General features: G+C 43.7%; 1 protein-coding gene across 8 annotated transcripts in view; it reads left to right on the top strand.

Moving 5' to 3' along the window:
• Positions 1–16,212, top strand: part of WDFY3 (WD repeat and FYVE domain containing 3) — a 237,044-nt gene that overhangs the window by 134,096 nt on the left and 86,736 nt on the right. For all 8 annotated transcript variants that reach the window (XM_084759373.1, XM_084759375.1, XM_084759376.1 and 5 more), the window contains 9 exons: positions 353–530; positions 1,388–1,602; positions 5,175–5,287; positions 6,165–6,396; positions 7,415–7,515; positions 7,986–8,204; positions 11,490–11,671; positions 13,554–13,785; positions 15,110–15,270. In XM_084759373.1, coding sequence (XP_084615499.1) covers positions 353–530; positions 1,388–1,602; positions 5,175–5,287; positions 6,165–6,396; positions 7,415–7,515; positions 7,986–8,204; positions 11,490–11,671; positions 13,554–13,785; positions 15,110–15,270 — 1,633 coding nt within the window. The remainder of the gene's footprint in view (positions 1–352; positions 531–1,387; positions 1,603–5,174; positions 5,288–6,164; positions 6,397–7,414; positions 7,516–7,985; positions 8,205–11,489; positions 11,672–13,553; positions 13,786–15,109; positions 15,271–16,212) is intronic.

Here is a 16,212-nt window from a genome sequence, read left to right as displayed (position 1 = left end):
ACAGGCTTCTGACTGAGTGGTTCAGCGCTGTCAGATATTAGCTAAACTGCTATCTTCTTGGAGTTGTGAATCACTTACTCACCTGCTTTTAAAATTTTCCTTCTGGTACAAGTGCCAGTGTTTAATGAAACAAGCGAGAGAGTAGACAGCACAGATGATACGAGCCAGGAATTGATAAACTGCCTGCGTGTGCTCGGTGAGGTGGTTACGTATTGTTTTGCTTTTTTGAATGTCTCACCCATCAGGTCTTTTGCAACTCCCTGAATTTCAAGGCTTTTTACTTATCAGAAAATGAACTATGAATAGGATTTTAAGCAGATTCTAAAGAAGCCCTTTTTTTTTTTTTTTTTAGGCATGCATTTCATTGCGTTTCAACTCCCCCCGTGTGTCCTGCAAAAAATGTCACTGACCTGAGGCTTCATGTGTCGAGTTCACCTCTGCAGAGTTCCGATGCTGTCATCATCCACCCTGGAGCCATGTTGGCCATGCTGGACCTCCTGGCCTCTGTGGGCTCAGCAACACAGCCAGAAGTAAGCTGGATTATGGTGGTTCTCTTCCTGTTTAGTGAATGGAAGTGACGTGTATTTACCTGAGACGTAAGGGCCAGGAAGAACATGGGATGTAGTTGACCCATCACATTCACCCTGGGAAATCCCTGTCTGAGCCATGCATTCCGGGGAGCAGTTCTGCTCTTGGATCTGTTTCCAGTAGGGCCCAGATGGCTGCTTCTGCTATGGGGCTCTCTTTCCCCTACGCAGTGGTGGGAATGGCTCAGAGGCGATCCAGAAGGAAAACCGCCAGTAGATGTCACACTGGGCCTGTGTGTCCGTTCTGTCTTGGATCCCTCAAAAGTTTGGGCTGCTTACAGTTGGGGTGACTATTTGTGATAAAATGTTATATGGCCAAAGTGTCACAAATGTGAATGACAAACTTCCTTAAAAGTAGCTAGTTGTCACCATGAAAAGACTGTACAGCCCAGAAATGGTGACATACAGCACTGGGAAGTCAAAGCAAGGCCGGTCTCTGAGCTCTTGGCCAGCCTGGTCAATGCGGTAAGTTCCTGAATGCTTAGTGATTCCCTGTCTTAAAAAACAAAAGGGGCCTTACAGCTACTGTTTCTACGGAAACAGAACTATCATTTGAGTCGTTCAAAGACTTCAAAGAGAATAGAGTTCAGTCAAGTGTGAGTGGAACACAACCAGAACTAGAGATTTCTGCCTGACTTTGAATTACTATATGGGTTGCTATGAGGTAGTTCCTTAATTTACGTGAAATGTGTTTTCAAGTAACTAAAACCTCCTGTTGCAAGTGGTGTTTCCTGTGGGAAGAAGTGCCACCTGTGTCACTAAGGATGCCCTGGTGGCATGCATCTCTTTGTTAACTTTAGCATGCTTTGGACCTTCAACTTGCTGTGGCCAACATTTTGCAATCGCTGGTGCACACAGAGAGAAACCAACAAGTCATGTGTGAAGCTGGCCTTCATGCACGGCTGCTGCAGAGGTGCAGCGCTGCCCTGGCTGACGAGGACCACTCTTTGCACCCACCCCTGCAGCGCATGTTTGAACGCTTAGCCTCCCAGGCCTTGGAGCCCATGGTGCTGAGGTTAGTGAATTCTTCTTAATTACCTAAGTTAGTTAGTGAAGGCAGTTCTCAGAGTCTTTTTGCATGTGAGCTGGGGGTTTTGCACTCTGTTCTGACCCTGCAATCTCAGGTACTCAGGAAGCTGGGACAGGGCCATCTCAAATGCTCGGCCTGTCTGGCGGTGATAGTCTGGGGAACTTTTGCCACGTAAGGAAAAGTGAATGGAGTCTGGGGTTGTGGCTCAGTGGTAGAGTGCTCTCCTGGCATGTAGGAAGGCTTAGGTCCAGTTTCCCGGTACCACAAAGATAAAAAAGTTTTCTTTCATGGACTTAAGGTATAGGTAAATAAGGACAAATGACAGCCAAAAAAGACAAAGTATTTAGAAGTGTCACAGCTCCAGACCTAGCAGTCATGATTTGAGGCAGAAGGATTGTGAGTTAAGGCGAGACTGGCACACCTTAGTGGCACCATGTCTCTGTAAATTAAATAAATAAAGAAAGAAAGAAAGAAAGAAAGAAAGAAAGAAAGAAAGAGTGTGTGTGCATAAATAAGAGCGCATGCATGCTTACTAATAGCATTTCTGACCATGGGTTATTTCTTCCCCTTGAATCTAGGAAACTGATTTTCCTTTAAAATATCATATTTAATAAGAATAGAAATTACTTTATATTTAATTAAATCAACTTTGTATTTAAAGATGCTTTTAAAAAGTGCTTTAAAAAGAACTCTTTAAAATGGGGCCAAAGGGATGGCTCAGTGGTCAAGAGTACTTGCTGATCTTTCAGAGGACCTGAATTTCATTCCCAGCATCCTTCTCAGGCTTCTGACAACTGCTTATTATATTCCCAGCTCAGGGGATCCAACACCCCGGCTGCCCTCTGTGACACTGCACTCACGCACAAGCCCACACAGAGACACATACACGTTTGCTCATAGCTAAAAGTAAAATGAAATCTTAAAAAAGACTTTGTAAAGTGAGCATGTGTGTGTATGCCTAAGGTTTTATATATAATACATTATATATATCCTTTAAACTCTTATTTTAAAGTAATTCTATTTGCACAGTACTTGCAAAGACTGAGGTTCGTTTTCTCCCTCACCTGTGGTCCCATCTTCTGTCAGTTTACTACAGTATCAACAGGGAACATATCATGTGCTACGTGTGTATAACACAGTTATTCTTCCTTTCGGGATGCATCTTTAGGTACTTCCTTATTCTTAGGAGATGGGCTTTTATTAGGTAGTTCAGGTAGCTTATTGCCTACGGCCCACAATCCCTCACGTCAGCCTCCTGGGTGCTGGGTTGCAGGTATGTGCCAAGTGTATTTTATGTCACTACCGCACAGTTCAGAAAACCATGAGTGTTTTGCTTGTGCTGCCCCTTTGTTTCCTGCATACTCCCTGACCACCTACCATCCCCAACCTGTGTACACAGCTGCTCTGCTCTCCAGTTCCATAATTTTGTCATCTTGAAGATGTTTTGCTTGCACACATACTATATAATATACGGCAATAATAGTTTGATAGCTTTTATTTACTATACTGCTCCTGAGATATATGCAAGTTTAAAGTAGATTCTTAATTTGTTCCTATGTATTGCTAAATAGTATTCTATGGTGTAAACACACTAAAGTCTGTGAATCACTGAAAACTGTATATATGTGTTTGTGTATGCATGTGTGTACACTTTTGTGTGTGTGCGTGCATGTGTGCTGACAATCAACCCAGGTTTCATAACTGTGGACAAACACTCTTATTGCTGAGCTATACCTCTAGCTCCAGAATTTTAATTCAAGAGAAAAATGCTGTTTTAACAGATGAAACTTGTGGGCTAGAGAGATGGCTCAGCGGTTAAGAACACTACTTTCCCAAAAGTCTTGAGTTCAGTCCCCAGCAGCCGCAGGGTGGCTCACAACCATCTGTACCCTCTACTGCCCTCTTCTGTTGTACAGATAGAGCACTCACATACATAAAATAAATAAATAGAATCTTTTAAAAACTGAAACTTGATCGGTTTTTAAACTTTTGGGGAGATCTAGTAAGATGGCTCAGCAGCTAAAAGCACTGGTTGCTGTTACAGCAGAGCCCAGTTTTGATGCCCGGGATGTATATGGGGATTTATAGCCCTCTCAACTCCATGTCTACGGCATCTGAAATCCTCTTGTGGCCTCTGTGAGCACCAAGCACACATGCGGTGCAACTCCTTATATGGAGGCAAAATACCCATACACATAAAATTAAAATAATTCTTTTTTAAAACTCTTTTTTTTCTGCTTTCTTTAATCATGTAGTCAGTTATCTCTAGTAATACCTTGCCTCGTTCCTGCTTTTTAAAGTTCACCCGTGGCTTCTTGTTCTGAGACCCCACTCCTCTCCGTGATCATTTTTGTCTACTGTCGAAGTACTGTTACTTTGAAACTTTAAAAAGCTTTTCAAAACCATGTTTGAGATGTGATTTGGGACTTTTAATGCATACCCCAAACTTAAGCTGATTAAGAGAAACACTTGAGCTAAGCATGTGTGTGACAGCACCCTATCAGCTGGCATGACACCTTACATGACAGGCTCTGAAGGAATCGTGCTCTGTGTGTGCATGCATCCAGGAGGACGTGCTTGTACCTCTAGCCCTTTGCAACATGTTACACTCTTTCTGGAGCCTACAAACAGACTTAGCTTATTTTATAACTGTTACAGGTATGGGATCCCGTGTACCTAGTGTTACATGCTATTGTTTGGACCCTTACATTAGTGGCCAGATACGAAGCTTTATCAAATAATTGGGAAATTAAAATACTGTATTGTAAATTCTGTAATAGCAATGATGGAGAATTTATTGGCAATGATGGAGAATTTATTGGCTCTGTAGAGGAATGACAGTTTAGACATAGGATATGGAAGGCAGCTACCAGATTGAATCCAGGGGAAATGGAATCCCTTTGCAGTGAGACGGACAGACATGATGGTGCGGTAAGCAATGCCACAGCCCTGTGAAATGAAGAGCAAGTCACATGTGTGGATGGGGTGAAAGTGGGTGCAGGGACGCTGGAGCTGAGGGTAGCTGGCAGGTCACGTGTGGGGCTTGGGGCTTCCACGTGCCAGGAGTGAGCAGCCACAGAAGTCTTGAGCAAGGCGGTGGCAATCCGTAGGTTTGTGTTTTGAAAGCTACCAATGGGCAGACTGTGTTGGGACAAGGCAGGAGTCACGGGAGGTGACTAGGACTGTTTCTAGAATACAAAGATAGGGCAGGGACTGAAGAGGAAGGGGCAGATTGGGGACAGTTTAAGGAGGTAGGGTTAGCATGATTTGGGGATTTCATGAATGTAGAAAGCAAAGTAAACAGGAAGAGTTGAAACATTTCAGTGATGTTTGGGTGGATGGTGATGTCTGCGGTGGAGCACACCTGAGTGCTTAGTAGAGTACCACTGTGCAGTGACTATAGTATGAAGTGCACGTCACATACTGCATCATAATAGCTTTTTTGTGTGTGGTAACTACTCTGTTATCAATCATCGTGCCCCGCCCCCACCCCTTTGATGCGTGTTTTGTTCTAGAATAGTCTCAGTCAAGGAGTAACTTTGCTTCCTCCTCTTCAGGGAGTTTCTGCGTTTGGCAAGCCCTTTGAATTGTGGTGCCTGGGACAAAAAGCTGCTGAAACAGTATAGGGTTCACAAACCGAGTTCACTGAGCTACGACCCAGAGATGAGAAGTAAGTTAAGTTTTGACATTCTTTCTCTTGGTTTACTTTGTTAGTGAAATCCTTGTGTGTGTGGCGGAGGGGGCAAGGGGGTTAAAAAGAAAAGAATTATATTAGCAGCTTAGCACCTGGCATGGAGGATTACCTATTTCTCTCTTTTTCTCTGAGGAGCCACTCTCTCTTTTTTCCCAAGTGGCCTTTGCTGCCCTGACCAGGGAGTATTGATTGGACTATTTAAATGAGGCAGGGTGTTTGCAGGGCATCTGGAGAGCAAGAAATTAGAAATCACAACAAAAATGAAATTAGGCCTGAGAGGGAAAGGAGGGAACCCAATTGGCTTTTGGAGTCTGGTGGTCCTGTGATTGGACGCAGGTGTCCTGTGGTTGGATGCAGGTGTCCTGTGATCGGAAGACAGGTGTCCTGCCATTGGAAGGGAACTGTCTTGTCATTGGAAGGCAGGTGTTCTGTGGATCACACAGGAACAAAACAACTCTTCCAGCACAACAGTTTGAGAGAGCACAGAAAGACAGAGTCGACTCAACAGTGGAGCAAGGAGGACAAGGGTAAATGTAGTCTCCTAGACAGCTGTGGCAGATTTGCTTGGTAGCCTCCAAGGAGATGCCACCCTGAGCAAAGGGAAGAAAGTAACCCAGGGAGTGATCAGAATGTTCACTAGTCTGTCAGGGTCACAGGAGACCCACAGGCGCCATTACCCAAAACTAGGGGAGTGTCTTAGTAGAGTTTGACAGGGAGCGTGCAATGCTGCAACTGCACAAATGTCCTCGGTATTGAAAAAGAAAATTCTAGCATGTAGAAATAAATCAGTCTGGTGAAGTTATTTTAAAATTCAGTACATTTTTCTAAGAGATTTATTTTTTTTGGATCGCAGGCAGTGTGGTCACCTCTCTGGAAGGTCTGGGCTCTGATAACGTTTTCAGCTCACATGAAGATAACCATTACCGGATAAGCAAAAGTCTGGTGAAGTCTGCAGAAGGAAGCACTGTGCCCTTGACCAGGGTCAAGTGTCTTGTCTCTATGACAACCCCTCATGACATCAGACTTCATGGCTCATCTGTTACTCCAGCTTTTGTTGAATTTGACACATCCCTTGAAGGCTATGGGTAAGGAAACCGCAAGGTAGCCAGGCCTTGCTTTATTATCTTGAGCCTCATTTTGATATTTGCAGATATACTTCGGATTTAAATCGTTGGGTTAAAATACACTGTGACACACACTATGCTGTGTATTTTTAAATGATTATTGTTCTTTGAGCATGCTGTTTTAAGATTTCTATGTTTAGCTTTTTGAATTATCTATTATATTAACTGTATTGCTATAATAATGGAGGTCCAATTGAAGGTCCATGGCTGAGGTTTTTTTTTTTAAAGCATGATATGGATGAAGATGTTTTTATAGGGTCATGTCCAGCTCATTCATGTATCTTGTCTGACTGGCAGAATTGTGCTATCCTAGTAGGAAGCTTCCTGCACAAAGCAAGTGTCTCATCTGGCTCCTTCCAGAAAGCTCAGGTGTGAGGTGTAGATAACAGACAAAGGCAGGTGTCAGCCTCTGATCGGGCCCTCCCATCTCGCCTCCAGTTTGTCTAGGGTAGAGTCATGAGCTGTATGAGCACTCAGTGTCATGCCTGGCATCAGGTGAGAAACCCTAAGTCCCGTGAGACGGCGACAGTCAGAGAAGCAGCAGCAAAGGCTCCCTAGTGAATCTCCAAGTCTGCCACGCCCGCTAGATCAGAGTGTGTACAAATATCCCCCGTGCTGCACTTTGAAGAAGCATTGCAGAGCTTTTCTGTGATAATGAAATTACTACAGTGGTTTTTTTTTTTTTTAGATTAAGATTGTATGTTTGTTTTACAAATGCATATATAACCAGAATTTTAAAATAATTTAAAGGTTAAATGATACCGTTAGAAGTTTTAAAGTTCATCATTTGGCATTGTCGCATTATTAAAAGGCGGGGAAGGCTTTGCTTGCCCCAGACTCATTCGATAATCTCTAATCGCTAGATACAATTATGGTTACACACTTGTACTTCAACCATTTATTTCGGTTTTGCAGATTTTACATTTCCATTGTGTTAAGGCGGCATGGATCTCTAACGCAGATGTGTTTTCTTTGCTAGCTGCCTGTTTCTGCCCAGCGTGGCTCCCCATAACGCCCCTACCAACAACGCTGTCACGACAGGTCTTACCGATGGGGCCGTGGTCAGTGGCATTGGTTCTGGTAATTGTCATTCCTTTTTTCAGTAGATATTTTCACTAACAGCGTATGTACAGTCGTTGCCTCGACAAGACAGGCGGTAAACTTTAAACCCCTACCCAGATCTAGCCAATGGACAGAACATTCTCCACAGTTGAGTGGAGAGTGGGGTCTGACTTTCACACGAACTCTGGTGCCTCATATCTGACCATGTCCCCTGGATGTGGAGGCCTGGTGGCACTCAGAGGAAGGATAGCAGGCTACCAAGAAGAGACTTGATACCCTATGAGCATATACAGGGGGAGGAGGTCCCCCTCAGTCACAGTCATAGAGGAGGGGAATAAGGGGAAAATGGGAGGGAGGGAGGAATGGGAGGATACAAGGGATGGGATAACCATTGAGATGTAACAAGAATAAATTAATAAAAAAATAAAAATAAAAACGCAGATGTGCGCCAGAGTGCGCCCTCGCTGGTGTTTTCTCTTTGACTGCAGGCGAGAGGTTCTTCCCTCCTCCTTCTGGCCTAAGCTATTCCTGCTGGTTCTGCATCGAGCACTTCAGCTCCCCTCCAAATAACCATCCCGTCAGGCTCCTCACTCTGGTGCGGCGAGCGAATTCGTCCGAACAGCATTATGTGTGCCTTGCCGTAGTTCTGTCTGCAAAAGACCGGTCCTTAATTGTTTCCACGAAGGAGGAGCTACTCCAAAATTATGGTCAGTGTCAGTCTTTTTCTGCTCTCTTAGGAGTCTGTAGGTGAAGAGTTCATCTTAATTATTTTCATTTCTAAGTTCAAAGTGATCATTAGGATAGCAAACAACAGGCTATATGAAGTCTCACATATTTACCAGTACATTTTAAGATACTGTATTTTCCAGCATATAAGTTGACTCCTGACGTTAACTTTTCCAGTTAAAATACAGAGTTTCGAATATACTCACTGTATCCTCTGCCAGCGCACACCCTGTGCAGCAGACTCGGTCTGCAAACTCCATATTTTAATTGGAAAAGTTAAAGTTGGGGGTTGTCTTATATGCCGCAAAATAGGGTACCTTTCCTCGTGTGTGTGTGTGTGTGTGTGTGTGTGTGTGTGTGTGTGTGTGTGTGCGTGCGCACACACATACATATATATATTATATAAAACTTACTTTTTGAGGATTTCATACACGTATGCGTGTCTTTTGGCCGTAACTGCCACCCACCCACACACACACATACACTTCCCCACTTAAAGACTTTCAAAAGTGACTTAGAAAACAACAAAGCTGAGCCTGAGCGGACTGTACCTCGCTTACCATTGTCCAGGATTCTGCTGTGGAAGCAGCTTGCATGTTTGGTCTGTTTTGCTGAAGCGATGATCAGCTGTGGGTTTCCTCTGTGTGTTCATTGTGCGCCTGGGTACCATAAGTGCATCTCTGTGCTGCACACAGCCACCTCTCAGTCACCTCACCCATCGTTTACCTCCAAGGCATTGTATGCTTTTTTATAACTCCCTCCATCATACAGTAACTGCCCCTGATGTGTGGTATAACTTCAGATCCACGGCGTCCGTGAAGACCGCCCTAAGCTTGTGAACACAAATTGCAGGTTACTCAGTTTTCTTTGTCCTAAATATAAAAACTGTATACAAAAGAATTTTTGTCATCTAAGTTTTGTTCTAATTTTAACCAAAATATTCCATTGATTGACATGTGGTTGATAATAAATGTTCATGGGATATGCATGCCAGCTTTTAAATTTAATCATAAGGTTTCTCAGCGTTGTTCCTGGTTGTTCAGCTCTGAGTATCGGGGTATTAGTTCCAGAGTTCTTATCATCGGGCTGAGGATGTTTCTGAAGTAAGTGCAAGGCTTCCATGAGTTTGACGCCCTAAGCAGTTAACAGATAAATACAAGCAGCTCTCACTTTTGTGCTGCCCTCCATTGGAGAACACCCTATTTGTCCTCTGACAGCATTTGGCTTCTTCCTCATTAAGGGCATTTCTGGCCTGCCATTGTGGGGGGGCCACTTCAGTCACTGAGTGTTTACCCACCCTTCCTCAGCATCCCCTTTGGTCACCTTCTCTTGCATCTTCCCTTCAAAATTAGTGTTCTGTGGTCTTTATATTCAATCTGTTCCTCCTGGGGCAGTAGAAAAACCATCATTTGTTTGTTTGCTTAAGGCCACTTTACCCCAGGAACCATGAAATCATTTTTTAAAATTGTGCCCTAAGCATGGTGCTTACATTTCCCCTTGAATAGTGGAATCCGCCTTTAAATACTTTTAATATTCTGTATGGGTCTGTATATAACATTTATTATAAAAACCCATCTCTCCCTGTATTTCCTATCTTGATTGCTGACAACCCACAGCTCATTAGCTAGCCAGAGCCTTGTGTAAACCTTAAACTCCGTGCTTTGCACTGTCATATGCTCACCTGTCCTCCCCCAAAGTGAAAGTCTCACACTATTTCTGTTGGTTTGTTTCTGAGATGGAAATCTCACTGTTAGCTCAGGCTGGCTCACTGTTAGCTCAGGCTGGCCTTGGGATTTCTGATTCTCCTGTTTCTACCTCCAGATGCTCTGATTACTGGAGTGTACTGCTATATTTTCCTAGGATTTTATGCATAGAAAACGAGCTGTGCCCCATCTCTCATGAGATTTAATAATGACATCATCAGTACTAGAGGATAGTTACAGTTTATTAAATTAGTAAGGAAGGGGAAGGCACAAGCTTGGTTCTCTGCTGTGCCTTTTTTCGTGGAGGGTTGTCTGCACCACCATATAAATGTGCACAAGTTGGTGCAGTAGTTGGTTCCATGTGGCTTCTGGGATCAAACTCAGATCATGACACTTAGCAGTAAGTGCCTTTACCCAAGAGCCCTCTAGCCTGTGCTGGTGTGTGTGTGTGTGTGTGTGTGTGTGTGTGTGTGTGTGTGTGTGTGTGTGTGTAGGGGGGCATCAGGGCCTTGGCATCTTACATGCTAGCCCTCTACTCTCAGTGACATTCTTCACACCCCTCAGTCTGTAACTGTGACCCCTGAGGACATCTAACTCCAAGTTCTATGTCACTCTGCTGCAGTGTACATCACCCAGGGGATTTGGCGTTTGTAGCATCTTAACTCTTCAAGAAATTCTCATTCTAAAATATAGCCTGGTATTTACCATACAGTAGCTATCTTGGTAGTCCAAAGTAAAAATTAGCATTATATTCGTATTTCTTTCATATAATCATATCTTTTTTTTCAGATGCCTTTACTTGTGTGTTCTTTCGTAGCCGCTTTAAGTTGTGTGGCTATGCATCACATTAGCTCCTTCTTGCTCCTTTAAAGTGTGTTTTCAGCATCGGCCTCTTACTGTTGTGGGGCTGTTTTAGCTCCAGGGAAGAACACATGCTGATTTGTGTGAGGCTCTGGTTTGACTCCCAGCACCACCAATAGCAACAATCAAAATAAGACTACATAAATTTTCAATTAGATGAACATAAAATTAATATAACCCCATTGTTTCTTTTCCTTAACAGTTTGTTAAGTATGGAGATGGGAGGGACCTGGGGAGAGTTGGTATGGGGGTGTTTAGAGAAAGAAAGGGGAGTAATGTTGTGATTAAATTACAATCTCAGAATTAAGCAGTATAGGACAAAGAAAAGAAGGTTCTCACTGTCCTATGGTCTGACTGTTTACATATGAGTAACCCTACTGTTTCTTAGCACAGTCTGCCTGGTGCTCGGTAAGTCAGGACAGGTAGAGGACAGAGTAGGCAGTGCTGGCCGAGGTGTTGGCTATAGGACAGGGTCCTCCTGGGAAGCAAGAGCTTGGAGCAGCAGGTACTTTAACATGGTGCCACGCAGCACCTCTCCCCGCAGCTGCTGCTCTGAGGTTCCAGGCAGGATGATCACAGACCAGCAGCAGGCTGTGGGACGAGCAGGGACGGACAATGAAAACCTGCTGGTGGAGATAGGCGTGGTCCTGGAACAGGGACCCTGTGGGCAAGCGCTCTACGTCTTCCCTCTGCTTTGTCTAGTTGATGACTTCAGTGAAGAATCCTCTTTCTATGAGATCCTGCCGTGCTGTGCCCGCTTCCGGTGTGGAGAGCTGATAGTGGAAGGGCAGTGGCATCATCTGGTCCTGCTGATGAGCAAAGGCATGCTGAAGAACAGCACCGCCACCCTCTATATCGATGGGCAGCTCGTCAGCACTGTGAAGGTAAGTAGTCCACCCACACCAGCAGTTCTCAGCTGGGGAGGTGGGGAGTTTTGAGTGTGTGTGTGTGCGCGCGTGCACGCACACATATGTGGAGACCAGAGGTTGACATTGGGGTGTCTTCCTCTGTTGTTCACCACTTCATTTTCTGAAACAGGGTTCTTCTCTAAACTTAGACTCCCTGAATGACTGTACTAAGTTGGCTCCAGATCCAGACATCCTTCTGCCCCCATCTCTCCTGATTCTGGCCGCAGTGCTGAGAACACAGGTTGAGGCCCTGGTGCAACAGGCCCTTTACTTGATGAGCTACATCCCAGCCTTCTTTGCTGAAGGAGTGGGAATGTGAGCGTTCCTCGGGAAAGCCATAGCCTAGTGTTGAGGAGCAGCAGAGACGGAGTGCTAAAGAGTCACTTCTCTTAGAGAAGATGATATTGTTGCAGTCGGATATCCTTAAACCTAAAGTTCAAAACACCGACTTCTAAAGCCTTCTGGGAGTTGACATCATTCATACACACACACACACACACACACACACACACACACACACACACACACACACATACACACATACACACACACAACACACACACTTCAAATCGCAAAATATTTTGAATTTCTGAAAGGTAAAGTTGGCACAGGTCTTCCAAAGTCGGGAAGGTTCTGTCTGAAGCACTTGGACCTCAGCACTTTGGACCAGGCTATACAGAATTCAGTGAGGTTAAAGTTACTTAGCTTGTGTGGGACCATGTCCATCTTAATATTAATTAATTGAAAAAAAAACTAATTTTTGTGTGTGTGTGTGTGTGTGTGTGTGTGTGTGTGTGTGTGTGTGTGTGAAAACAGCAGCTTCTTTGGATGTATTTTTTTCCCTGACGGGAATGACGTTCTATTGTGACATTCTATGCTAAGGTAAATGCTAAGCCATCCCAGTGCAGCATCCGCTGATTTCTTGTGTACATGAATCATTTGCAGTGAGTTTCTAGATTTCTCTAGAAGGTTTTTTCTTGTTAACATTATTGAGACTAGAAATGTCAGCTTTTAGGACTGAGGGTTACACATCATCATTATACATATACATATACATACATACATACATACATACATACATACATACATACATTCATACACACAGACAGACAGACAGACAGACAGACAGACAGACTGAGTGGTCAGGGGACAGTGTGTACATGCAGGTCTTCACTGGCATGGTTGCAACAGCGCTAAGACCATTCTTTGTCTAGAATAATGTGTGATCTGAAGTTGGCTGATGTTATGAAGACACAAATGAATGGGAATGTCGGTCACCTGTGACAAGGCCGCCTTTACACGCAGCAGCTCAGTCCCTCATCTCGTACCCTACCCTCCCCAAATACGTATTTATTTAAAATGGGTTTATTGATAATTAAGGTGTCACATCAGTAAATAGAAGCATTTCCAACTCCAAGTATGTCAATGAACCATGCCTATCTTTTAGAGATAATGTATGTGCATATAAATTAGAGATTTTTACTTTTCTAATGATTAAGATACCTTTAATCAGTAATTAGTATACTTACATCAAAAGTGGTTTATCATAGAACCGTGAGCACTGCATTTTCAGAGAAGCATCATTATTTTGATAAGTAGACCACAGGAAGTGACTGACAGTATCCCTATATTTAATTGTTGCCATTTCTTGATACAGTTTACTTTGTCAGAATTTGATAAGCAGATTTCACGCTACCACATTGAGTGCCCAGTTACAGATGCTAGAATTTTGGCCTTGTGTTTCTCAACTGGTTTTGAATATCTGTAAAGTCATGTGGCCTTGAAATGATGAAAATATATAAGATAGTTATTCCTGGTTTAAAGGTTTTCACGCCTCACACTTGTGTCTTCTCTGCAGCTGCATTATGTCCACAGCACCCCTGGGGGCTCAGGCTCTGCAAACCCCCCAGTGCTGAGCACAGTCTACGCCTACATTGGTACCCCACCTGCACAACGCCAGATCGCTTCTCTGGTTTGGCGCCTGGGACCCACTCACTTTCTAGAAGAAGTTTTACCTCCTTCCAGTGTTACTACTATTTATGAACTTGGACCAAATTATGTTGGGAGTTTTCAGGCTGTCTGCATGCCATGTGAGTTAACTTATCAGCCGTTCTCAAAGCTCTCCAAGGCTTAAGTCCTGAAACATAGACGCGTGTGTTTGTAGGGCTGCGAATATCTTTGCCTGGGAAAGAACTTTTCCATTCATTTTCTTCAGGGCAATTTTATTGATGACTCCTGTTGAAAATGATTTTCTGCAGGTTGAGGATATAGCTCAGGGTTAGAGAACTTACCTAGTATGTGTCGACCGTAAGTTCAATTCCCAGCATTGCAAATGGATACATGAAATAATATATGATGTTCTGCCCCACAGTCGCACTGTTCTTTTCTGATTCATTATCTGTTCACTAATTAATTTCCCAGCTTTTCTTCTTGGATTAAAGATGAGGGTATGTGCCCTGTAAGAAGCCAGCCTCAATCCTCACTTCCTTCTACAACATCTATTGCATGAAGTAATTTAAAATACTTAAACATTACTAAAGGAGCAAAGTGGGCTCAATAAACACAGAGTCTCAAGAGTAAAGCTATTATTCCTAATAGTTCAAATTCCTTCTTTCAAAAGAAATACAACAGAACTGATGTTGGCTGCAGTTACTTGTGCTGGGCAGATGCGCCACATCTGCCTTTTCCTTTTTCTCATTCCACTCATGGTCTCAAGGAAGTTTCTCAACAAATATATTCTAAATGCTAATCATCTGATGATGACTGAGAGCCTCATCTGTTCGCTCAGCATCGATTCACAGACCGTGTAATCAGAGTAGACACTGAAAACTTGCCATGTCCTAAGTCGGCTAGTGTGTCTAAAGGGCTCACATCCTCAGCCTCGCCTCATGTATGTTTGTTTATCTCAAAATAGGGCGTTAGCGCTCCCACTGTCACATTCATTTTGTCAGTCTAGAGACAGACAGACAAGTGGGTCTACCACATAGATTTTAAGTAATAAAATGATACTACAAAATGGATGGTCTTTGCCACCCTGCTGTGTTGTCCCCAGACGTGGGAGGTGTGGCTGAGAGCTCTTGGGAAGAGGGCAGCCAGTCCCATTAAGCTGTAGACACTTGTGTGTTTTCCTTCCTTTCAGTGTAGACGGAAGTGTTTTGTTAGGTAACATTCTTTTGTTTCCTTTACAGTAGGCTTTATGGGAAGATACTCTTAAGAGTAAACAATGTACAGTGTATGACTGTCAAGTTCTTTCCCGTACCATACTCAAAGAAATAGACAAGAGCTCAAAATGAAGTAAATGGCTTTCAAATATGGCTCTCTTTTCCACTTTAAAAAAAAAATGACAGTAAGAATAAACACTTTGTTCTGAGGATGAAGAAAACAAGTATGGAAAGTATCATTCTTCTTTTGAAGGTAAAGATGCAAAGTCTGAAGGTGTGGTCCCATCTCCTGTATCGCTAGTTGCAGAGGAAAAGCTGTCCTTTGGCCTCTATGCGCTCTCCGTGTCCGCACTGACAGTGGCAAGAATTCGGAAAGTCTATAACAAGGTGGACAGCAAAGCGATCGCTAAGCAGGTGAGCCGAGTGCATTCGCAGTGAACCATGGCGATTCTCCCCGGGAGGGCAGTGTAGGGGATGGGCATGTTTGAACCACAAGGGTCTCTCAGAGGGAAAGACCAATAAAGATGAACACAAGGGGGCCGTAGGCCAACAAAAACAGGTAGGAAGAAGATGGGTGGCTTTCCACAAGCAACACAACCCTGCCAGTACCTTCCTGTTAGGCTCCAGGACCATGTCTTAAGCCACACCTGCAGAACTAAGATAATACAGTGACGTCATCGTTAACTTGATGGTAAATTAGTACAACAGCCATAGAGACTGATGTGGTCTCCCCGCTTCAGGGCCAATGTGCTAACTCTAATACTCTGCAATGAGGAGCATACGCTTTAAGTACCTGATGTGTTGTCACTTCCTGTTCTGGTTTCATTCTGTGGCTGTGACACAACTTTTTGACCAAAAGCAACTTAGGGAGGAAAAGAATTATTGTATCTTACGGATCTCAGTCCATCAGTGAAAGGGGCAGTGGAGGACAACTGCTTGCTGGCTGCCTCACAGCTTCGTGCTTAGCTGGCTTATATACAGCTCTCCATGGCTTGCCTAGGGATGGTGTCACCCACAGTGGGCCAGCCCCACCTGCATCACTTAGTGAGGCAGTTCCCCACAGACACAGACACAGGCTAATTGGGTTTACACAATTCCTTCTTGGAGGCTTTTCTCTCTGATGAGTCTCAGCTGTGTCAAGCTGACATTTTGGACCTTTGTTGCTTTGTCTGTTTTTTTATGTAAAGCTGGAACGCTTGAAGGGACTTCTCTCTGGGTGCCTTCATATTCTTAAAAAATTTTTTGATCTATACAAATTCAACTGTGATACACTTAGCTTTTTTGAAAAACTTGTGTCCCAATTCGGTTTGTTGACTCTCTTGAACTACAATTTCATATCTCTCACGCTAACTTTCA

Source organism: Acomys minous, assembly GCF_964271855.1.
Source record: "Acomys minous genome assembly, chromosome: 15".
In the NCBI taxonomy this organism is placed as follows: domain Eukaryota; kingdom Metazoa; phylum Chordata; class Mammalia; order Rodentia; family Muridae; genus Acomys; species Acomys minous.
Note: the sequence above shows the minus strand (reverse complement) of the source record. Positions and strands in the feature narration are given on the sequence as shown.